This window comes from Anomalospiza imberbis, chromosome 16 (assembly GCF_031753505.1).
Source record: "Anomalospiza imberbis isolate Cuckoo-Finch-1a 21T00152 chromosome 16, ASM3175350v1, whole genome shotgun sequence".
Classification (NCBI taxonomy): Eukaryota; Metazoa; Chordata; class Aves; order Passeriformes; family Viduidae; genus Anomalospiza; species Anomalospiza imberbis.
The window spans coordinates 967,550-991,558 of NC_089696.1; the positions used below are offsets into that span (position 1 = coordinate 967,550).

General features: G+C 54.7%; 1 protein-coding gene across 1 annotated transcript; it reads right to left on the reverse strand.

The window, feature by feature from the left end:
* Positions 1-18,983: 18,983 nt before the first annotated feature.
* On the reverse strand, positions 18,984-20,837 carry LOC137483939 (noggin-2-like). The gene has a single exon (XM_068207429.1). The coding sequence runs from the start codon at positions 19,691-19,693 to the stop codon at positions 19,061-19,063; it is 633 nt and encodes a 210-aa protein (XP_068063530.1). The 5' UTR covers positions 19,694-20,837; the 3' UTR covers positions 18,984-19,060.
* Positions 20,838-24,009: the final 3,172 nt, after the last annotated feature.

A 24,009-nucleotide genomic window follows, 5' to 3' on the forward strand; every position in this document is an offset into this window, starting at 1 on the left:
GCAGACAGTGCACAGCAGGCAGTGCACAGCGGGCAGTGGGCAGTGGGCAGTGCACAGCAGGCAGTGGAAAGCAGACAGTGCACAGCGGGCAGTGCACAGCAGGCAGTGCACAGCGGGCAGTGGGCAGTGCACAGCGGGCAGTGCACAGCGGGCAGTGCACAGCGGGCAGTGGGCAGTGCACAGGTGGCAGTGCACAGCGGGCACTGGGCAGTGCATAGCAGACAGCGGGCAGCGGGCAGTGGACAGTGGGCAGTGCACAGCCGGCAGTGGGCAGTGCACAGCGGGCAGTGCACAGCGGGCAGTGGAAAGCAGACAGTGCACAGCGGGCAGTGCACAGCAGGCAGTGCCCAGCGGGCAGTGGAAAGCAGGCAGTGCACAGCAGGCAGTGCCCAGCGGGCAGTGGAAAGCAGGCAGTGCACAGCAGGCAGTGGGCAGTGCACAGCAGGCAGTGCCCAGCGGGCAGTGCACGGCAGGCAGTGCACAGCAGGCAGTGCACAGCGGGCAGTGCACAGCGGGCAGTGCACGGCAGGCAGTGCACAGCAGGCAGTGCACAGCAGGCAGTGGAAAGCAGGCAGTGCACAGCAGGCAGTGGAAAGCAGGCAGTGGAAAGCAGGCAGTGGAAAGCAGGCAGTGCACAGCGGGCAGTGCACAGCGGGCAGTGCACGGCAGGCAGTGCACAGCAGGCAGTGCACAGCAGGCAGTGGAAAGCAGGCAGTGCACAGCAGGCAGTGGAAAGCAGGCAGTGGAAAGCAGGCAGTGGAAAGCAGGCAGTGGAAAGCAGGCAGTGCACAGCGGGCAGTGCCCAGCGGACCGCGGACACTCGAGCCCCGCGCCCCACTCGGCCCCGCGGTGGGCGCGCGGCGCTCTTGCGCCCCCTGGCGGTCCCATCGCACAGCGAGGAGTGGCGGCCGCGCGGGGCCCCGGGGCGCGCGGTGACGGCGGGGCGCGGCAGCGCTCCCTGCGGAACCCCGCTGAAATCCAGTCCGGAGCCCCGCTGAAATCCGGCCCACAGCCCCGCTGAAATCCAGCCCACAGCCCCGCTGTAATCCAGACTGGAACCCCGCTGTAATCCAGCCCACAGCCCCGCTGTAATCCAGACTGGAACCCCGCTGAAATCCAGCCCACAGCCCCGCTGTAATCCAGTCCGGAGCCCCGCTGTAATCCAGTCCACAGCCCCGCTGTAATCCAGCCCACAGCCCCGCTGTAATCCAGCCCACATCCCCGCTGTAATCCGGCCCACAACCCCGCTGTAATCCAGACTGGAACCCCGCTGTAATCCAGCCCACAGCCCCGCTGTAATCCAGTCCACAGCCCCGCTGTAATCCAGTCCCCAGCCCCGCTGTAATCCAGTCCCCAGCCCTGTTGTAATCCAGTCCCCAGCCCTGTTGTAATCCAGTCCACAGCCCCGCTGTAATCCAGACTGAAACCCCGCTGTAATCCAGTCCACAGCCCTGCTGTAATCCAGTCCGGAGCCCCGCTGTAATCCAGCCCACAGCCCCGCTGTAATCCAGTCCACAGCCCTGCTGTAATCCAGTCCCACAGCCCCGCTGTAATCCAGCCCACAGCCCCGCTGTAATCCAGTCCACAGCCCCGCTGTAATCCAGTCCAAAGCCCCGCTGTAATCCAGTCCACAGCCCCGCTGTAATCCAGCCCACAGCCTCGCTGTAATCCAGACTGAAACCCCGCTGTAATCCAGTCCACAGCCCCGCTGTAATCCAGCCCACAACCCCGCTGTAATCCAGACTGGAACCCCGCTGTAATCCAGCCCACAGCCCCGCTGTAATCCAGCCCACAGCCCCGCTGTAATCCAGTCCACAGCCCCGCTGAGGAAGGAGAACGTGTCACCGTGGGCAGCCCCGGCCCCATCCCGGTGTGTTGGAACGGCTCCTTGAGGTGAAGGCTCATGTTTCCAGACAAGCAGGGAAGAGACCCTACCTGCTGCCTCGCCATGTCCTTCTTCAACCACCTCACTGAGAAGGAAGAGGTTTACTGCCAGAAGGGAGGACTCTTTCCTTTGACTGGTCCCAGAGGCCTCTCTCCCAGTGCAGTAAGACAGGAGGATCTCGTTTCAGCCTCTGGGTCATCCTCAGGATGCCTCCATAATTCTCATGTTTCTCTTCTTTCTGTGTTATTTACTCTTCCAAGGACACCTTATCTGCCTCCCTTTTGGGACTATCAGTCTCCTGACAGACACATCTGCCTTCCCACCCTGTGCTCAGAATCTGTCCCCACACATGGTTTCTTCTGGAGTGCAGGTCACAGCAGCAGTTGCCAGGAACTGATATGTGACCTTGCGGGGAGGTACAGACACCCTCCTCATGGGGTGTGATTTGCCCAAGACATCCTGCCATGCTCTGTCACACCAGTGCTTGGGGCTCACCTGAGTCTCAGCAGCCCTTGGGAGTCTATTCCCTCCACCCTGATTCTCCTGCTCACCACCAGCCTTCCTGCAGGCCCAGTGCATCCATGATGATGCATTTGGGTTCTTCCTCTTGCTCTGCACAGCTGGGGAAAACAGATGTCCTGGGCTGCCTGCCCAGCCTGGGGTCCAGGTGCTGGCAGCACCCACGGTTTGAGCACTGTGGGGATGTAGAGGCAGCCCAAATAGGCCCTCCCTGGGGACCTGTAGCCCTGCTCTGGGCCACAACAGCTCTTCTCTGCTTCTCAGAAAGGTCAGTAGGGACCATTCACCCTGGTGGAGACAAGGTTTGTTTGTTGAAAGGTGTGCAGTGAGTGTGGCTTGGGAAAATGGAACCCAGTGTGACACCACCAACAAACCCAGCGAATAATTCCTTATAACACATATAACCACTGCAGTGACATTACGTGGACTTTGCCCTGCCCTGCCCCTGCTCACCCCAGCATAAACATTGCACAGGTCAGGCACAGAGCTGGAGCTTCAGTTTACAGCACCAGGCCAAGGTGGGGCAGCCCAAGGGACTGCAGTCTGCTAGCAAGGCTGGAGAGATGCTGAACCTGCAGCAGTGTGTGCTGAGGCCATGTTCTGGTGTCATTGACATTCCTGGTCTTGGACTGGAAAGATGCTGCAGAGGTTGGGGAAAATGTGCAACACAGCCCTCAAACACACTCCATGCCCCTAGGAAGTGGCAGTTCTTCAGACACTCCAGGTCCTGCTCTTCTAGCACATCTTCAGCTCTGTGTTATCCCCCTGTGGTGACTTTTAGCCCATGGCAAAGGGATTTGCATGGCGCTGCTCACAGTGAAAACATTCCTGGACGATGCTGAATGTGATGAGCACAGCCCAGGTCCCCCTGTTCAGCAAGCAACTGGGGTCAGGAATTGATTTTGTGCCTCTTTCTCTCTCATCAGCTTTCTGAGCTACAAGACTAAGCCTGACCCTTTTCCTGAACATGCTTTGGTTCATCTTTATCTAATTCCATCCCCTCATCACTGCCATGGCTGTGTGTGCAGACCGCTCAAGAATATCACCCCCACACCTTACACTCCTGTCTGTGTCCCCCTGCTCTGCAGTGACTGCTATGGCACCGATACGTTCCTTCCCCACGGCAGGCAAAGGGACACGCGTGTCGCCAAGGGCGCGATCGCAGCAGCCGCGGGGCCCTCCAGCCCCGGCGGCCGCGAGATGGAGCCGTTCCCCCGCAGCTGCGGCCGCGGCCCTCGCTCTGTGCCGGGGACAGGCTCCGGCAGCCGCGAGCGGCTGGATTGGAACACCGGATACACCGGTGTACCGGGGGCACTGACAGCTGAGTGTATGTTCCCGTCGGCAGGAGGATGCTGCGCCCGTCCTCTTGCCATCAGGGGAAGGATGCTGTGCTTGTCACAAGTGAGAGGACACTGCGCGTGTCCTGCCCGCCTTGTGCCACGGCAGGAGCCTCGCCATGCTCTCGGGGCAACGGGGGCCTCTCAAGGATGCACAGCTGCCAGCCAGCGGCATCTCAGCGGGATTATGTGGCTGCAGAGTAAGGGCTTCTCCTGGGAAATATCTCTCCTGAATTTTAAGAGCTGTTTTCCAGGGGCCCAAATGTTGTTCACGGGCCTGAAGTCAGAAGCAAAGCTTAGCTTTAGCACAAGGGGTTCTTTTAATAAACCTCATCAGCTACCTCAGCATCTTCATGTGCTGGGGACCCTGCTCCCATCTGCTCTCTTTTCCCTGCTCCGAGCCTTGTGCAGGGATCGGAAGGAGTCGGGCGGTGCTCCCTCGCACCGGAGGAATGTGAGCACTGCCGGCTGGCAGATAACACCTCGTCCGCAACGCTGGAGGAGCAGGCAGCCACCGCAGAACGATGTGGCAATCGTGCTTCGGGGGTGTTCCAACGAGACACCAAGGCAGGAGGTCCACAAACCTGCCTGGCAGATGGAGGCTGTCCTGTGGGAGCTGGGAGCAGCTTGCTAGGCTGGCTCTGGCATGGCTGGGGTTGAGGTTTGGCTTGCATCTTGTTTGCTCCAAACCAATTCAGTGTTTGAGTAGATTTGGGTTGGGATTCCAGAGAGCCTCAACAGCTTGGGCCGTGCCTCTGCTGCTCAGCTGGGCACGGCACAGGGGGCCTTGGTTGCCCAAGGGTTGGGGCCCCAGCCTGCTGCTGGGACCATGAGCTGCAGCACAGAGATGCCAGCCCAGGTCTCCAAGGCAGCAGGGCCTGTTGCTGCTCAAACTTGCCTCGAGCAGCTCCTGTGGCTCCAGAGCCTGCTCAGTTGCAAGCAGCAGCAGCCACTGCGATACAAACAAATCCCTGTTTTTTGAAGTGGTCATGGGATTGAAGTGCCTGCTTCCTTGTCCTCCTTGGGAGTGCTGGTACATGAGCAGGCCTCTGGGGATGAAGGCAATTCACAGTCCCAAACTTGCCAGAGCTCCAGAAGTGTTTGGACAGTGCTGTCAGCCATATGGTGGGAATGTTGGGGTGTCCTGTGCAAAGCCAGGAGCTGGGCTCGATGTCTGGGGGCCACTTCCAGCCCAGGAGATTCCGTGATTCTGTGAATTCCTGTGAGGCAGCAGAGGTGTGAGCCTATGGTCAAATGCATGTGGCCACACTTCTCCAGTCCTCCAGAATGTCTGGGGAGGTCATCCCTCCACTGCCTCTGCTGATGCTCTGGGGCTGAGCTCCCAGCGAGGCAGGAGCCTAGGGGGTCCCTTGGTGCAGCCATGTCAGGCCGAGCAGGTGGCACGGGCCTTGCTGAATCACCTCAAGACTTTTGTCTGAAGCTGTCCTGAAAATGAGTCTTTCTGAAAGGTGGTGGTGGTATGTGGCTGGCAGGCAGATGTTTGGGGGAAGAAGGGATATTGAGAGGAAGGGCTGGGACAAAGGGCTGGGAACGAGTGACCAGGGTGAACAGTGAGAGAAGGAAGGCAGGAGAGGAGAGGTGGGAGGGAGGGAGGGAAGGGAAAGAAGTTCATAGGAAAACAGGGTGTGAAGAGGGAGAGAAGAAAGATGGTTTGGGGGGTTGGGGGGAAGAGAAACACACAAAGTTTTGTAACAACTTAAATTCGTTCCAGACAATGTCCAAGGAGCCCTGGCAGCACGGGTTGAAACTAACCCTGCCTTTGATTTTATGAGTTCATTATATGTTGTTTGGGACAGTGATTCATGCATCTTGGCTGCTTCACATTTTCCCTTGTGTCACAAATGAAGAGGGGACCATGAGATGGATTCTTTGGATGGAAAGTATTCCCTCAATTGTTAGGTAGATGTCTCTGTGCCATGCAGAGATCCCAGGAGAGCAGTCTCCTGAGCTGCCCCAGCTCCCTGCACAGCACACAAAACCTCTGTACCTCGTGTCTTGCTCCCTGTTAAAGGGAAAGTACTGGGGGTGGCTGGGGAGAGGGATGCCCAGTGGTGGCCACGTATGTTCTGTGCCTGCCCTTTCCTGCAAAGCCCAGATGAGCCAGAGGATGGACAACAGCTCAGACCTGTGTGGGGAGCACATCCAGCCACCAAGGATGGTCCTATGACCAGTGTCCCGGAGCCCATCTCTGCAGATGGTGAGGGAAGGTGACCCCAAGGCCACAGTCCCAGCTTGGGGACCATGCTGAGATCAACTGCAGCACTGCTCTGGGTGCTCCTCACCTCCATCCCCACCCCAAGAGCATCACTGCACTTCCAGGTTGTCACTGCTCAAAGGTGCGAGGCCCTGGATGAACTACAGGAAAAATTGTTCAGGAACAAGTTGGTGACTTCCAGACCATTTTGGTTGGGAATATTTACAACCCTAATAATAGGCCCTGGTCAGAAAAGTAATAAAACCTGCCCAAGACAGCACCAAAGTTTGCATTAGAGCTTACTGAAAAACTCCAATGACTTGGTTGGGCATTGTTACTATTTTTAGCTTTCTGTGTCATTTCAGGCTTTCCAGTGAAAGAAAGAAAAAAGTCTCACAGATTTTTAAAACATGTTGGTAGAGAAAATACAGGCCTTCAAAACTGGACACCAAAAGCTCTTTGCCTGGCATTTTCTGGTTTTGATTTAAAATTTTTCTTCCAAATGAGACCAAGTTCAGCCTGGAAAATTTTGACCAGAAAGGCATTTTTCAGTGTGGTTGGTCCTAGCCTGAGCCCTGTAAATGATCGTGCTTCTACACTGGAGAGCTGTGACCCGCCTGCAGAACCTCCCATGCTTCTGTACCTTACACTGACCAGTGGGAAAGTGCCTTGAAGATCCACATTTATTGAGGCATGGAAACCTCTGCAGAGGCCTGAAGTAGCTCAAAAGGAAAGCTGAGGCTTCCTTACAAGCCTGCACTAGTGCCAGATGAGCTTCATGTGGACTCCCAAGTAGAACCACCACGCAGAAACCCATCTTGAGATGTGCTGTGGTGAAGAGGACAGGAAGCACTGAAGTGGGGGTGCCTGAAATCCTGGGGGGGTGGTCGGGGGGGTGCCAATAGTCCAGCCCTGCAAGCTCCAATCTGCCCTGCTCCAACTGAGTTCCAGTGACCCAGGTAGCCCACACGCCCTCCTTCCTTCAGGCCTGGGCACAGGCACTGCTGTTCCTGCGGGGAGCCTCTTCTGAGGATACAGCACGCTCATTCTGCTGGGACTGCAGGCCCGCCTCTTTCCCCAGCAAAAGCTTCACTTAAGGAAAATGAGGAGGGTTTTTTTTTGTTTGAATGTTGTTGTTTTTAAAGAGAATTCTTAGGAAAAACACTCGCTGAGACGGATCAGTTCATGTTCGAAGTTATCCTGAGGCAAAAGGCAGAGGGTGTGGGCTGTGATACACACCCACATCTGTACAATGAGGAAGGCAACAGCGCAAAGCAAAAACAATTGCATGAAAAGCTTTCCAACAACAAAGTTTGCAAACCCGCAGAGCCCAGGCTATTTCTTGTGGTTGATGGGTAAGAGTTCCCAGATAATAGGGCCTGACAATGGAACAATGGGGGCCGAAAGACTCGGTTCATGATTAGGAGTTATATAACAGTGGCTGGCATTTATTAATAACACTCGTGTTGGGCTTCATTTTCTTAGTTAGCACTTTTCAGGTTCAGAGCACTTTACAACCCTTGGCTACTCCATATTGGATGCTCAGCATGAGGTGACCTGGAGCAGTGGGAACAACCTTCATGCCTGCTTCTCTTGCAGATCTTAAAGAGGAGAAAGGAAAATGCCAAGCAATGGGCTTTCACTGGCTATTTGGGACCTCTCCTGTACCCCACAGTCACGGCATGGTGTAAGATCACAAAGGAACATCATTTGGGAAAACAGAGTTTTCTGAGATGTGTTACTGAACCTTAATATTTACAAAGCGCTCCTTTTCATGAAGAACAACAAAAACTGGAACTTTCACTGGGACTCAGGAATAAGTTTGGGTGTGATCCCAAATGGGAAGCAGCCCTGGGGGAACAGTCCCACAGCCAGCCTGCAGTGATAGCATCTGTCCTCTGGCACAGTTCTGGGAGCAGGAGTGAGACATCCCACACAGACAACCCGATGGCTGCCCACCCAGTCCTGGGACATGCTGGTTGGAGCAGTAGGCATGGCTGCTCCTGGAGGATGCACTCGGGCCAGGCTGGGCCAGGACGGTGGCTCCCTGTGCCGGCTCCCATGAGAGCCTGACGCAGAGCAGTAGTTATCCCGCCGGCGCAGGGGATGAGCGGTCCAGTCTGAACAGGTTGTCTCCTTCTGGTCTGGCTATTTATTGCTCCTCTGACTGTTGCTCATGGTATGTGCTGACCGCTCAGCCTGCTTGTGAAAAACAAGAGAATTCCCATCCAAGCTCTGGTGCCAAGCAGGCAGCGACGCTTTTCTTCTGAGCAGGCCTGAGAACCTCTCCTCAGCCCTGGGAGGCAGATGTCTCAAAAGCAGCTCAGACCTGGGAAAGTTGTGGTCCAGGATCAGGCTTTGGCCTCAAACACCCAAACAGCTCGTCAAACAGTCCCCAGTCTGCTCCAGAGGCAGAACCAGTGCAGGCAGGAGAAAAGCCTGCCTGTGTTCATGGAGGCAAAAGCCAAGGGCCTCATGGCCCCACAGCTTTATTCCTAACCAGGAGGCGTGGAAGAGGTGCAGATTCCTGCAGGAGAACACTACAAGGAGAAGGAGGCAGGGTTTGCACCTACAAGGGATTGGACCTTGTGCCTTTTTCCACTGGTTCTAGAAGTGCATGCGCTCCAGTGAGCAGCCCTGAGGCATGGAAATTCACACTTCCAGCAGTTCCTCTTATAGGAAAGGCCAAGAGATGCTAAGCAAAGCCAAGGGCAAAGAACCACCCCAGGGACAGGCCTATGACAAGCCCCAGGAGTCCTGGGGAGGTGCCTGCGCCTGACTGGAGGCACAGGGCTGGGATGCTGAACTGATTCCCAGAGCCCACTGAGCAGTAGCCAAGCTGATGCACCCTGTAGGAGGAAATCTCTTTTTTTGGTAAGATTGAGATCATTCACATCTGTCCAGATGTGCCCACCTGCACAGGAGAGATCTTGAGATAACAGATACCACGACCCTGCTTTTTTTCACCTGGTGCTGGCAGCACCAGGAGCAATTTTAGCACTTGTAAACCATCCTCCCACATTTGAAAAAACTTCCCACACCATCAGCTAATGCTGTCTGGTGGAGAGCAGATTGCACTCCAAATGCCAGAAGCATTGAGGGTTCAGGGACTCTGCTCACTGGCAACCATCTGCTAGCTGATGGCTGATCAGCTCCTCCTCCTCAGAAGTGTCTGGGGGCTCACCCTGCAGACTGGTCCCTGCACATCTTCCCTGTCTGCATGCCAAGTGGTGTGTAGGGCAGGGACAGCACGATGCCGGGGCTCAGCATCTCCACGCTGCAGCCAAGTCCAGGCAGTGCTGCTAGCAGGGGTCACTGGTGATGCGGAGCTGGGCCTGGGTTGCCCTCAGGTCTTTGGCTGCAGAATGTATTGCTGCTGGTGTCAGGGGAAACCAGGACGTTTCCTGGGGCTCATGTCTCCTCATGGGTCTGCCTCAGGCTTGGGAAAGTCAGTTCTGGGGCTTCTTCCTGCTCCTCCCATGCGCCTTCCTGCACAGCTGGGATGAATGACAACCTGGCTGGATCAGGGGGACCCCACACAGCATGGGCGTGGTCATGCTATGTGACATGGGTCCTACAAGGGGAATAGTGCCCCTCAAGCCCCCAGCCCAGGACATCTGGCCCTGATGATCACTGGTGGACTGCCCAGAGCAGCCCAGCATATGTGATCCAGCTGCCTGTGCCTGACTCCAGGTGAGGCAGGATGAGGTGAGAGTGGCTGGATGAGACGAGCAGCCAGGCGAGATGATGAGAGTAATTTCAGACCTTTTAAATCAAGATTTGGATGTGCCCTTTGCTGCTGAGATTGAAATCAGGACCCTCCTAGCTTCAAAGACGGTGAGCATAAAAGGTCAGATTTCTTTACTGTACGTCCCAGGTGAGAGCTACAGACAGAACTGTCTAACAAGCACAGTGTTCCAGGCAGGAAAATCCTTTCATTATGTGCCCTGAAGTGCTGAACAGAAAAGGCTTAAATACAAATTAGTTTTTTGTAGGGAGAAATACATACTGACCCAGGCAATCTGATGAGGATTAAAACATTCTCCTCACACTTACTGGGAAAGGATAACATTCACCATCTGGCCTGAAAGGAACTTCTGGTGCTTTTTTGGCACCCTAATCTGAATGCACAGAGTCTATGGGTTCAAACTGGGTCAAAAGGCTCTGGTGCTGTCTGGGGGAAACCTCTAAAATCCCCATCACTACTTTTTCCTTACAATTTAATTTGTTGAGAAATTGCACATGGAGAAAAATAATATAGTTTCAAGGTAAGTTTGGTCTAAAAAAGTTTCCTGCCAATGTCAAATGCAGTTCCTGGGGCTATTTCCTTCTGGCATTTGTCTCTGCACCCATCTTTCATGCCTTCCCACCTCCAGACGAGGTGCATTTAACAGTATGGCACTGGCTTAATGACAGACAGTGCCGAAGCTAGCATCTCTGGATCCTAGTGGCAGCTACTCAGTGGCTTGTCTTTGTGTGTTTCTCCATCTGCTCTGCCTTGTTTGAGGTTTTACCCTGTTGGAGGTTGGGTTTTTTTTGGGCTTGTCCTTCTGATCATGGCCTGCACCTCAGAGATCAAATTGAAGAGCTTTTAAGAGAGATGAAGGAACACCATGTTCTCTGAATCCTTGCCCTGGGCATTTCCTGGCTGTGCTCCAACAGCTCTCAGGACACAGCAGAGCCATCCTCCTCCCTCAGAGCTCAGTGTCACAGAAGAGGAAAGGAATAAGCAGGGCAGCCATGATTTGAACTTTAAGTCCATGGGGCTCGTTAGCAGGAATTAGTGCTTTGTTTATGAATGCACTCCTCTATGCCCAGCATTAAGTCCTCACATCCCATGTTTCAGCAGGCTTGCCCAGAGCATGTGAACAAGAGCTCTTATTCTCCTGTGTAGGCATCCAGAGTCACCTCCTGTCTGTGCTACACGGGGAGAGGTTTGCAAATGGTCTTTCTTAGGCAGATGTGCTGCATAGTCCTTGACAGCAGTTTTTAATGAAAAAATGGCATAAAAATATAAAATTTTGATGAAGAAAAGGGGGCAAAAAACCTGACTGAATTTTCACAATTCCTTTCCTGATTCCTGTCTCACTACAGCTGGTTGAATGTTTCTAAATCCAGCATTGCTTCAAAAATTTCTGACCAAAAAACATAAGGATGTTTTTAGAAAAACGTTTCTCAGTTTTTCCCTTCTGGTTTGGCCATATGTTTGACTCACTGAGAGGAGACTCCAGTTGTTTTTTCTGACTAGAACCACACTTTAAAGAGAACAGCCATTCCCTTAATTGCAGCTGATAAATCTCGTGGGCACAGATGAAGATAAATCACATTTTGAATCCAGAGTACAAATTCTCAGGGTTTAAACATTTGTGGTATTTGTTAAGCAATTTGAAGTCTTATTGAAGTAACTGAGCTGGACAACAGGGTTGGACCTGGCCCAGGACAACAACTGTGCCCAGACACTAGGCCTGTATGGAATAGGGATAGAGGGGCCTGGCTGAATCCCACTTCACTCGGAGCACTCATGGAGGATATGTCCTTTCTTCTATGCAGGATATCTTTGGTTGTGCTTCTTCCACTGCTCCCTTTGGGAGGACGGAGAGATGCTCTGTCAGCTCCTGTGGGCAGCCTTTATATTCCAGGCATGCTAAAACTCCTCATGAAGAACAAATTTGCTTCAGCCCAGAGGAGAGTCATGGAGGACTTTCTTGCGTCTGCTGCTGCTGCAGCCTCCAGAGGAAAAAGAGGCTCCTGCCACCCAAGGGTCAGCAGTGGCTGCTGCGAAGCTGGAATTCCTGGAAAGCTGCTGCGTGTCCAACACATGCCATCCCACCGGGGCACAAAGCCTTGGCACTGCAAGCTCGGGCTGCTCCTCAGGACGGCACCACCGCTCTGCGACCGCCGCAGGGCACTTGGCAGACGCTCTCTCATGTCCCATGGCCGGATGCTCGAGGTGGCGCATTCCCCTGCCGCTCGCCGAGGCACCTCCAGGCGCTCCGAGCCCGCGGCGCCGGCGCGCACCCGGCGCGTCCCGCTGGCCCGCACGGCCGGCAGGTGGCGGCGGGGCCGCGCTCCGCTCCCGGCGGACAGCAGCCGCGGGGCTCCGTGGGGACACTGCCGTGCTGCGTCTGCCCAGTGGTCTCTGCACCGGCCTCCGTAGGCACCCCCAGAGCAGTGCCCGGGAGCAGGCAAAGCCCGCGTGTTCCCGCTGAGAAGTCACGTCCCAGCCCGGCCCAGCAGCCCGCGTGGAGGGCACCTCCCGGAACAATTCAGCCCAGGGCTCGGTTTGGCACCACGACATCACAAACACCATCACCATGTCCTTTATTAGTGTCCTTCTTTACCCAGCTTCATGGCGATCCGTTGACCCACACGCTGCCTTTGCTGGCTCAAAGAGGTGCCCAAGATGATTGCTGGCTCAGTTCCCAGGTGGGAAAGGGGGAGACAAATGTAGGCTCTTTCCTAAAATATGGTTGAAGAGCAGAACACCAAGTGCAGCTCAGTGCTTAATCTCAGCTCCACGATGAAATACGGTCTCTGTCCCAATAAAGCAGATAAACTGAGCCAAGGCTGGAGGCCCAGTCCTTTGTTAGTACCATCTCCTGGAGAGAAAGTGTCTTTTGGCAGCAAATGTGATGGAAACAGACTGGACAATGCTTGAGGACACAGCCAGCCTCAGAGGGGATCTAATGGCTCTTGCAGAACCCTCCAAGAAGCTTATGGACTCAAATACCTGTACATGATCCAGCATCCATGACAAGGAACTTTTTTCTCTGGCACTGCTTTTCTATTTCCCACCCCAGACTCAGAGCTGGCTCTCCAAAGGCTGTCCTGCCATGGCATCCAGGGATGCAGCCTTTACTTCTCTTCTCAGCCTTTCTCTGCTCCACTCTGCCTCCTGCTACCTCCCCAAAGGCTGCCTCCAAAGCACCCAATGCTGAAACAGAGGAGCTACAAGGAGCACTGGACATGCTGCTGCTCAGTGGGTGGACTCAGCATCCTGGAAACTCCAGGGTCCCTGCTGTGGATCCCCAGCAGCTCTGGCAGCACTGGCTCCAAATCCTCAGCTTCTCTTAGTGGCATGCAAGACTCCCCCTGGGGAAAGGTCGAGATCTTACTTAAAATGGGGGGGGGGGGGGGAGGAGGGGGGCAGTGAGCTTGGCTGGGCACCTTGCTCTCATTCTTCTGGATGGGGAGATCACCGGTTTCCATGGACCATGTTCACAGGTGACAAAGCACAGGACATGGCTGACCTAGTCAGATTATGAGCATGTCCCATATCTGGATGCCCTTCACTCCCAGCTTCCAGATACAAGAAGGAGCCTTTCCCATCACATGCTCTGTCATATTGCTGGGACCATGGGCTTTTCTGAGGACTCCTCTCCCTTTTTAGGATGTCAGTGTGACGCTGGAGAGCAGGGTCTCCCACCATATCCCAGCAGTGGTCCATGGGCCCTTGGTGGTCTGTGTCCCACTCCAGGGTGCCCAGTAGGAGGCCAAGGTTCTTTGGGCAGGTCATTGAAACTCCTTGGAAGGAATGGTGGAGCCTACAAAAAGATGGGCAGAATCAGTCCACTGAGATTCTCTCATGGGCTTGGAAATGGCTGCAACAGCCACATCCCGCACATCTGTTTCAGGGTTTGGGTCAGACTCATCCAGACGAAAAAAAGTAAAATATGTAGACTGTTTTGCTGTTTCCAACAGGCCCTGCTTTTTTTTTTTTTTTTTTTTTTTTTTTTTTTGTGAATGGATTCATTCACCGTCCTCCTGAAAGGGCAATTTTAGCCAATGGCTGGTTCACAAGCGCTGCCTCCCAGCTCCTCTCCGTGGCTCTGCCTCTCTGATTGGGCTCCCAGTGCCACATGACGCTGTCCCTTCTCCTTGACAGGGGTCTGACACTTGTAGGCAGAATACCAAACAGCTAATGCTGAAGAGCAGCCATGTCCCTGGGATGCTGCTGCTGTTAATGTTTGCTTTTAATCACTGAGGGGGAGTGGAGGCTCGTGCACAGCTTTTGCAGATGAGCCAGCAACCCTTCTGACACCTCTGGAGTGTCAGTGAGTAAAGCCTTACGCTCCCTCATGGAGAGGGGTCAGGGTCCTGCTCTGCGGAGCAGCAACTGGGCACGTGGTTGGGTTTGCTACATGGACACAGCGAAGGAGAACTGCACGGGAGTGGAAAAGAATCCTGGGTCTTGCATAGAGAAAGCAGAACCCCCACACTTGTGCCCAGTAGCCGTGAGGAGATGGTGAGATGAGCCCAACTGTGCCCACCCTGCAGGGCACACATATGGTCAGCACTGGATCACTGGGGCTGGAAAAGACCTCTGAGATCACTGAGCACAGTGCACCCTGGCACTATTAACCTCAGCAGTGTGGCTTGATTTTCATTGAGGTGATGAGCGAGGAGCTGGGGGTGCCTGAGGAAGTGGGTCCAGCTCAGCTGGAGCTCCTGACCAGCAGCAGTCAGCGGGATGAGCTCACTAGGGACCTGCTGCTAGACCAAGCAGGGTGTGCAGAGAGACTGGCTTTCCCTGATAGCTCCTGGTGGCAATGATAGCTCCTGACAGGCTGCAAAGGCAATTGACAACAAATGCTCGGCCTGGAGGAGGAGATGAACACAATTTTGCATGTTGAGAAAAAGTTTAGCCTGGGCTTCAAAGGTAAGAAAGGCAATTACTGCCTCCAGTCCATTCGTCTGCCTTTCTAGGAATGATGAGTGATGGGCCTAGGTCATCCCCTGGGCCTGAGTCAGATATCTCAAGAGCTGGCACTGAACATCTGTGAGCTCTGGCCCCATGAATCTGAGTTACCCTGGCAGAGCCGGCGTGCTGACAGAAACTGCATTCCTGGACACTGGCCTTAGTTGAGGGGACATGAGCTAAACGGGGAGAGGCAGGGCAGAAAATGGGGATGAAATAAGCTTTGCCAATGAGACAAAGAGTTAACCTGCTGCTGGTGTCAAAATCAAACTGGGATGTGAAAGAGGAATGGAAAGGTGACTTCATCCGCTTGAGTCAAATGTCAGGAGCCATCCTGAACTCATTCTCTCTCCCAAGAGAATCAGGATAATCTAAATCTGGGGTTCATGCATGGGAAATCAATTCACCTAGTGGTAGAAGGGCCTTGACATGCAGGATAGGAGACCCCTGCAGACCTGAGAGAGGGGCTCTTTGCTTCAGTCAGGCTTTGTAGGGATTACAAGGAAGAGATCCAGCTGTGATCCAGCCAAGGGAGCTGCCCCTGAACCACACATGGTGCTGGAGCAGGTGAGCTCTGGCCAGTGCTGGCTGTGGAGAGGAAAGCTGCCTTTGCTTTCTCGTAATGCAGAGGGACATGTGCCTGCAGGGCACGGAACATCCATTGGGTCCAGTGGAAATTCCTTCATCACGTGTGCTCTGCCCTGCCTGAAGAAGTGGTTAAAGGGCTGATCCTCCAGATAACCACCTTCTGCTTAATCGTGGAGACTCAGCGTGGAGAAGGATCACTGCAAAGCATGGGGCTCACTGCAGCTCCACAGGGCATGGGCACAGGTCCCCTGCAAGCACCAGGTGAGTGGAGGAACAGCTGGGTGCCCAGGAGTGGGGGTGCACAGCCCTGTCAGTGAGTGCCCATGGCCGTGCATGGCTTTTGACAGTGTAATGACAGGAGGGACCTGAGTTAGAGGATGGCACCCACTCTCAGTGCTCCAGCCCTTTTCCCGGGCCATGACCCCAGAACACACTGGGAGAGCCCGTGTTTTCAGAAGCTAGCACCCACCACATCTCAGGGTTCTGCTGGTTCTGCCTGTTCTGTCCCTTTCCCCCTGCAGCTCATCCCTTAATCACAAGCAGCTTGGGGAGACAATGCAATAACCGCACCGAAGAATCAGGCTTATTCCCCTTTGTCTTACTCTCCTCTGAGGCTCGGCGGTTGAGGCGAGCCATCACGCCCATGGCCCGGCCATCACACATCTGACTCACCGCCTCCCAGGGCAGCCAAGCTCCTTGGCATGAGGGCACTGTGCCACCAGCACCAGGTGACCATGGTCCAGCGCTGTGGAAGGCTGGCAAAGCAGAGCCGGGTGGGCTGGCACACAGGGCTGCCCTCTGCTCCACAGCCCTGGCCTTCACTGAGCACCTTGGCTCTCAGCTCTCATGCTTCCACCTCCAGACAAGCCATCATCTCAAGCGGGACCACTGAGTTCTCCCCAGAGATGGAGGCAGCCCCCCTCCTCCCTCTAGCACATGGCGTGGAGGCTTTTAGGCTGGTTTTCGCTGAGTTCACACAAATCTCGCCTTCCCCTTTCCCAGCCCCCCCTTCCCCGCGCAACTGAACTCAGCCATTGAGCCCAGCGAATGGTTTATTTCCCAGGTTAGCACAAAGCAGGGGTCTCTGTGTGCCCCTGGAACCAGCAGAACAAAACGCACAAAGATGTTAGAGGGCCATTTGTAACCAAATCCCAACACACCAGATACTGTTGGGATTATGTCAGAAATATTTTCCCAGAATGCCTTCCCCCCATGCTCCCTCCTACAGATGTTCAGCCCCCACACCACAGATGTTGTTCCTCTTGCAAAATGAGCTTTCTCCTTTCTCTCTGAAATGCCCCTGATGATTTGCACATTGTCTTCACTGAAGTCTCCTTTTCACCCTGCCCTCTGCATCTCTCCCTTCCCTGATCCCTCCCTGAGAAATGTGTGGAATGATCAACCTGCCCTCTCAAATGGGGATGAGGGGATGGCTGCAGGGCTCTGCAGGGATGTGGGCTATGGGATGTCACTGTCCCTCTTGCCTTGTCCCCACCATGCCCATCTCAACTACTCTCTCCCTGTTTCAGCTTCAATCTGTGACCTCCAGGCTCTGCAGTCCTGCTTCACGGGACTTGCTGGACCTCAGTCTCCTCAGACAATGATGGAGGGATACAAGCCAGACCCCTTGGAGGGTCCTGGTGCCTTCCCATGGGCTTGGTGTCATGCTGCTCTCCTGTGCTGCATGCTAAGCTGGAATGGGGCAGGGTCTCCTTGCTGCTCCACAGCTGCCTTGGGGGAGAACATCTCCTCACTGCTCAGGGCCTTTGGCAGCAGTTTGTTTCTCAGGGATGCCAGGCACGTTTCGGGCACGTTTCAGACACGTTTCATTCACCAGCAGGAATGGCCAGACCTTCCCCTCCAGCACCAGCAGCCCACGCAGAACACGCAGGGGAATGGCCTGGCAGCCTGTCAGGGCCGTGCTCCAAGCCCTGTGACCGACTGAAAGACAGATCTCCGTCGGCAGCGGGTTCCCACTGCCAGTGCCCTAGCTATCCTGTGCCGGGCTCCTCCCCAGCCCGGCTGTCGGAGCCCCCCCGTGTGCAGCCATCCCGTTTCTGCCTTGCCCTGGCTCGGTGAGCTCCGGTGGGAGTGCTGGGATCGGCCTGGCACCAGCACGAGCTGTGGGCACTGCACGCCATCGCAGGGTCTGCTGACCCCGCACACACCCAGCGGCGCGGCAGGCAGGGATGCTGGAGTCGGGGCTCCGTCGCGGCAGCAGGTCGGGGCGCAGGCCCGTCTCCATCCTTCTCTCCTTCGCTACTAGCGGCAGCCGAGAAAAAAACATTTGTTCCGACACACGCGGGGCTGCCAAGTTGTGTCAGGCGCTTTGATGGCCAGGGCAATAACCTCGACCGCTTCCTCTGCCAGTGGGAGAGCCGAATCCAAGAGCCGCAGAGCGCGGAATCTCCCAAGGACTTCAGGTGACACCTCCAGTCCGGGACATCGCGGCTCTTTTATGCGTTACGAGACATTTCTCTCCCGTTGGTGTCTTTCTCTCTCCTCAACAGGTTATAGTTATACGCGCAAAAAAATCCCAGAGCGGAATCCCGGAGAGACAGAAACCGGAGGAGCTGTCCCGACTTTTGGGGCATCTCGTGATTTACACCAGCGTGGCCCAGGCAAAGCCCTTTGCTCAGCACCTGCTCTGAGTAAGAATCCGAATTTCCGCTGGTCTCCCAGAGAGCTGGAGTGCAGCATGGGGTTTTTCTTCAAAGATAGAGTTTATTGCTAAAAATGTTTTGATCAGTGATAGCTCATATTTACATTGATATGTTTTTAAAGGAATATTCAAGTAAACATTTCCAATAGTTTCTGGCATAATCTCTAGCTTTTTTTTTTTTTCTATACACAAACGTTAAAAATAAATAAACTGTACACAGAAAATTTCTTTTAACATCTCTACAAGACTATATGTATTCCCACACAACAAAACAATTCCACTCTTTCATAGATTTGTACTTTCCTTTAAAATTTCCTTCTTAATTAATTGTTCTAAACTTAAAAAAAAAAACCACTAGAGAGCTTGGCAAATTAGTTCAAACATCAGTGACAAGGTCTGAAGAAGATAAAAAAATACAGCACAGAGAAACAACCATTCGGGGATGCTGTGGTTCTTGTTCTTCTTTTTTTACACCCTCTGCCCCTTTTCTCCTTTTGATAAAAACATCTTTACAAGAAATTTCTGCCCTTCCCTTTGGGAGGGAAGTGCTTGGGTTCTGTGGGGATGGGTTTAAAATGTGGTCCTATGTCTTTAAAATAATAATAATAACAATAATAATTATAATAATAATAAAAAACAGCTGCGATTTCCCCCCATTTTCCTTTAAAATCTCTCTATTTACACGGCTGGTAGTTTTTTTTTTCCTTTTTTTTTTAAGTTTTTTTTTAATTTTCCTTTTGTTAGAAGGCTATATACGTATAAAAATAGACATCTGATTGTAGTGCTTTACTGTGCCTTTGGCCTGCCCTGCAGTTCCTGGGTTCGCTTTCCCCCCTTTTGAATAAAATAATATTAAAAGAAGTCCAAGAGAAAAAAAAAATTAACAACAAAAAAAATCAAACAACAACAACAACAAAAAATAAACAGAACAAAAGCCCCCTAAAAATTAACCAAAAAAACCACCAAAACAAACCAAAACTCCAAAGCGGTTCATCTTCTCCCACTTCGCTCTGGGGGTTGGAAAAAAAAAAAACACCTCCCAAAAAAATTATCCCAAAAAAACCCCACCCCCCAAAAAAAACCCACCCGAAAAACCTCCCCCCCCCGCTAAAGAGATCCGGAGGAGGAGGGCGGCAGTGCAAGGGGCCGGGGAGGCTTAGCAGGAGCACTTGCACTCGGAGATGAGCGGGTACTGCACGGGGATCCAGGTGCAGTACTTCTGACTGGACCAGCCCTGGCAATGCCAGCGCAGGAAGGTCTTGGTGACCGACTTGACGGGCTTGCAGAACATGCCCTCGGGCAGCGAGCAGGACTTCTCGGCCAGGCAGTTGCCCTCCTTGATGTAGCGCGGCCAGAAGCGCACCCCCAGGTCCTTCCAGGCGTAGAAGACGGGGCAGTGGGTGTGCGCCCACAGCCACTGCAGCACCTTCCGCCGCGCCTTCTTGCCCAGCCGCAGGCGCGGGCCCCGGGGCGGCCCCAGCTCCAGCCGCCGCAGCTCGGCCGGCAGCGCCGCCCGCCCCCGCCCCGCCGCCGCCACGGCGCCCGAGGCGTTGGCCGGCCCCGGCACGGCCACGGCCATAAAGCCGGGGTCGAAATGGCTGCCCAGCTTCTTCCTCAGCGTCCTCTCGTCCAGGTCCTGCTCCTTGGGGTCGTACTCGGGGTCCGGGTGCTCCACGATGTCCTTGACGGGCAGGTTGTCGCTGGGCGAGGGTCGCAGGCGCAGGAAGGGCTGCCCGCCCGCCGGCAGCCCCAGGCAGAGGCAGAGCAGCAGCGCCCGGATCGCCGTCATGCTCCGGGCGGGCCCCGGCGCTGCTCCCGGCGGCCTCGGCTCCTAGCGCTGCCCGGCGGCGCCCGCCGGCTCCCGGGGGCTCATAAATAGGCAGAGACACCAGTGTCCGGCGGGGCCCGTTACTTTAAATAGCCCGGCCAGGGTTGTGTGACAGCCGCATCTGAGACTCGCCCCGCGCCCGCGGCCGCTGGCTCCCGGGGCTCCCCGCCGGGCCGGCTCCAGCCGCGGTCGGCAGCGCCGGGGGGTCCGAGCCTCCCCCGCGGGGGAGGGCAGGGCACGGCGGCGACCGAGCCTTCCTCCTCCTCCTCTGCCGCCGCTCTCGCTCGCTCGCTCCCCCCCCAAAATTCACAGCGGACTCGTCTCCATCGCCATGGTGACAGCTGGGCCGAGCCCCACGACAGCTCGTCTAGACGATGTGACAGGGTTTGGCGTGAGACCGGAGCCCGAGAATAAAACCCTCCTTTATAGCCGGGCGCGCCGGGCGAGGGGGCGGGAGGAGGGTCACGGCGCCGGGGCGCTCGGGCGGCCCCTGCGCGGGCACGGCCGGGGCACGGGGCTCAGACGGCGGCGGGCGGCGGCGGCAGCGCCCGCGGCCCGGCCGGATTCCTCCTCATGGCGAGCGGCGGGGGCGGCCCGCGGGCCCCCGGGGCATCCTCGGCGTGATGGGGCTGGGGACCCGGAGGGTGTCCCCGGCACCGGCGAGGCGGTGCGTCCCGATTCCCTGGCAGCTCCTCGGCGGGGACGGACAGGGGCAGGCTCGTCCGTCGCTCAGCAGCCCCGGCGACCCATGCTGCTGCCGCTGCTGCTGCCGCTGCTACGGGGACCCGGTCGTCCCCACCGCGCTCAGCGCATCCAGCCGCGGCTCCGCTCCGTGCCCTGCGCTGCCTGCTCGGCTCGGAGCGGTGCGGTGCAGCCCGGCTCGGCTCGGCTCAGCGCGGCTCGGTGTCGCCGGTGTCGGCCGGTGTCACGACGTCCCGGCCGCCGCCGCCTCCCGCCCGCCGCGCTCTGCCGCGCCGCCGCTGCCGCCCAAGTTAAATACGCGCCCGGCGCGCGGCCGCCCCGCCCCCCTGTCACTTTCACCGCGCGCTGAGTGACAGCCGGGTCCTGCCGCCACCCCCGGAGCCGCCCACCTCCCTCCGGAGCCGCGTCCCACCTGCGGTCCCGGACCCGGGCTCGCCGGGAGCCGTCATCCCAGCAGCTCCGATGGCCCCGGAGCAGCGGGGCACTGCACGGAGCCCCGGGTAGCGGGACCCTCGCTCTGCCCCTGCTTTCCACAGCTGCTTTGCTGTCCCATGTCTGCCTCTCCACGAGAGCCCAGCCGCCATCAAACTACCTTCCAGCTTTACGCAGAACTTTAGTAGAATAGGGTGCCATGTACTTAGAGCCCCTCTGGGACAGCACACCAGAGTGGGACCACTCCAGCATCAGCATCTCAGCACCCTCTGCAAGGAAGCCTGCAGCGTTCCAGAAGTATCACACTTACTCGGGAGAAAGCCTCCCTTCACCCCTCAGTGCAAGTTGGTGTGATAACCAGCCAGGTTAAAGCACTGACTCTTCCTTCACCTCCTTCTCAGTTGTGTGGGGCTACATCTTTTTTTTGGAGAAGAGCTGGACCCACAGCCTTTGAGGCACAGAGACTGCCAGCCTGGTGTGTGTCAACAGTGCAAAACCCCAAACCCTCCTCACCTCCTTTACCTCCACATTGCTGAGCACTGAGCTCACACTTGAACCATATCCAGAAATTGGACACACAGCTGGTTCCTCCAGGCTGACAGTGTGTAAGAGCATTCCTGCCCATGCCAGTCACTCTCTCCAAAAGCCATGAGGTAACCAGTTACCCACTGGAGCCAAGGCAGGGTGCAGAGGGCCTGAGGTGGATCATAGGGACAGTTTCTCACCACAGTGTGCTTCTGACCTAGCAAAGTGAGGGACTGTTGCAACAGGTCATCCCAGAGCATCCCTCAGGCACATGCTTGGGGTTGTACAGAGCTGGCTTCACTACTAGACTAAGTAACTGAGCATCCCCCCTGGCTTCTATCTCTTCATCATCCCAGAAATGCCAAATATTAGGTTCAGACAAGAAACATAAAAAAATCCCCCTAAAACAGAGAGGCTGGACATCCAGCCCTGAGTCTGAATAGAGTCAGAGCATCTGCTGGACACTGGGGAGACAGAGCCACTGCGCCCGTGTGGGAGCTGATCCCAGTAATTTACTGTGTGCAGAAGTTTAAGTGTATCTAGCCTTTCTTCCCTCACTCTGTATTTCTGCTTTCATGATCCCAGTTTGGTTTGCTGAACTTGGAACTTTTCTTCACTCATTTGGCTCACAGATACTCTGCAATTAGACCTATGAAACTGTACCATTTCCCAGCTTTTTCAGCATTAGCTCTCAACAATTTGAAAAAGAGATGGGTATTGCTATCCCCTGAAGCTGAATGTTATCCGTGAAATGTTCTCATTATCTATTTTCTGACCCCGATACACATGCAGTGCTTGAAGTGAAGGCAACCTGAATGTGCAAGATGTGCTCTGCCATCGCTCTCTGCTGGGTGGGAAAACACAATGCTCTCAGCAGTGGCAGAACTAAAGCAAACACAGAAATGAGAAGCACCTCAGAGCAGAGACACACAAGAGTCAGGAAGGGGGCAATTACTCAGCAAGATGTACTGATGTTGGCACTGCTGCCTGAGTAAATCCTGGTGGGGTGATTAACATCTGACTATAATTGAAATAATAAAATCCAGTATGTATACAGCATTTTTCATCCTGAAGGATCCCAAAGCACTCAAGTAGCTTAACTCTTTCAACTATCTCCTGAACTTTATAAACATGCTTCTTAATCATCCTGCTTCAGGCGAAGATGTCTTTGCTCTGGCCACCCTCACCTTGTTTCAGCAGGTCCCCCATGGGAGAAGAGAGGCTCTCCAGGGTGGGCTGGAGAAGATTTCCCTTTCTGGAAGCAAAATTCCTTGAAAATGGGGATTGGCATGTTCCAGGGGTAGCGAGGGGGAAAGCACCAGTATATCCAGGGGGCTTGGAAGACAGCAGTGGGCTAACTGCTCTGCTCTTGCCCTAGCCACTGTGAAGCATTTCACTTGGTCTTCTTCTGAGATTCCCAAAGGGCAAAGGGGAAATAGAAGACAAGCCCCTAGGGAGGAAATTTAAGGCTACATTCTGTCTGCAAGGTCCACCATGAAAGCCGAAGGCTCCTTCTTCCCTTCCCTTCCCATCCCCATCCTATCCCCATCCCCATCCCCATCCCCATCCCATCCCCATCCCCATCCCCATTCCCATCCCCATTCCATCCCCATCCCATGTGGTGCCTGACCACCCAGAGCAGCCGATAAAGCAATCCACACCAACAGGTTGTGACAAAAGAAGAAGGGAAGGACTCTTGCTTCCATCTCCCAGTAGCTTTATTCCATCCCCAAGAGAGGAGAGAGCAGATGACACAAAGTAGCACACTCAAAGGAAAGCAGAGGCAAAAAGCCAAGAGCAAAGGAGTGCAGTGACTTATAAAGGGGGGAGGGGCAGTCTCCAGGTGGGGGGGGAGAGCCTAACAACCAATCAGGCCAACTTAAAGGAGGAGCATTAGGTGGGACTACATTAGCATGCGGCCAATAGGGAGGTGGAGGGGAGGAGAGCACACTAAAACAACCAATGGGGATTCAGGGATTACATAACTGATAGGGAAGGTTCTAGCAAAAGGGATAGGCATTACAATGATGGATAGGGAGTAGAGGCAGGGTTACAGAGACTGACATGGAAGGGACTGGAAAAGGGGGTAGGTACATGAGTTGATGGATAGGAGAAGGGGAGGGTACAACATGGGGTTAAACCATTTGGAAAAGGAAGTAGGGGTACATAGGAATAAACTGCTACAAACATTCAGAATCAGATTCTGTAACAACCTAAGAAAACATATCTTCAAAACACAAAACACACTACCACAATTCCCCCTTTTTTGTTTCATTTTTTGTGATGGTGTTTGGTGTGATGCTAGGTTCTTGGGTCTCTTCCCACCATCGCTGAGGTGGGGAAGATCCTCGGCTAGTAGATGTTTTTATTAAAAATCTTCTTATGACACTAATAGCAACGGAAATTAAGAAAAGAACGATCAAACAAATGTCTTTCACGAAAGACGACACCCTTCCGGACAGACCCCATCCTTCAAAGAGATCTTGGAACCAGTCTCTTGTACTTTCTTTCATCTCATGCGTAAGATCTTTCTTCTTGTTGATCGAGGTGTGGACACTTTGGTTTTGGTCAGTGATAATAAAGCAGCACAATCCCTCAAACTCTTGGCACCCATGCCT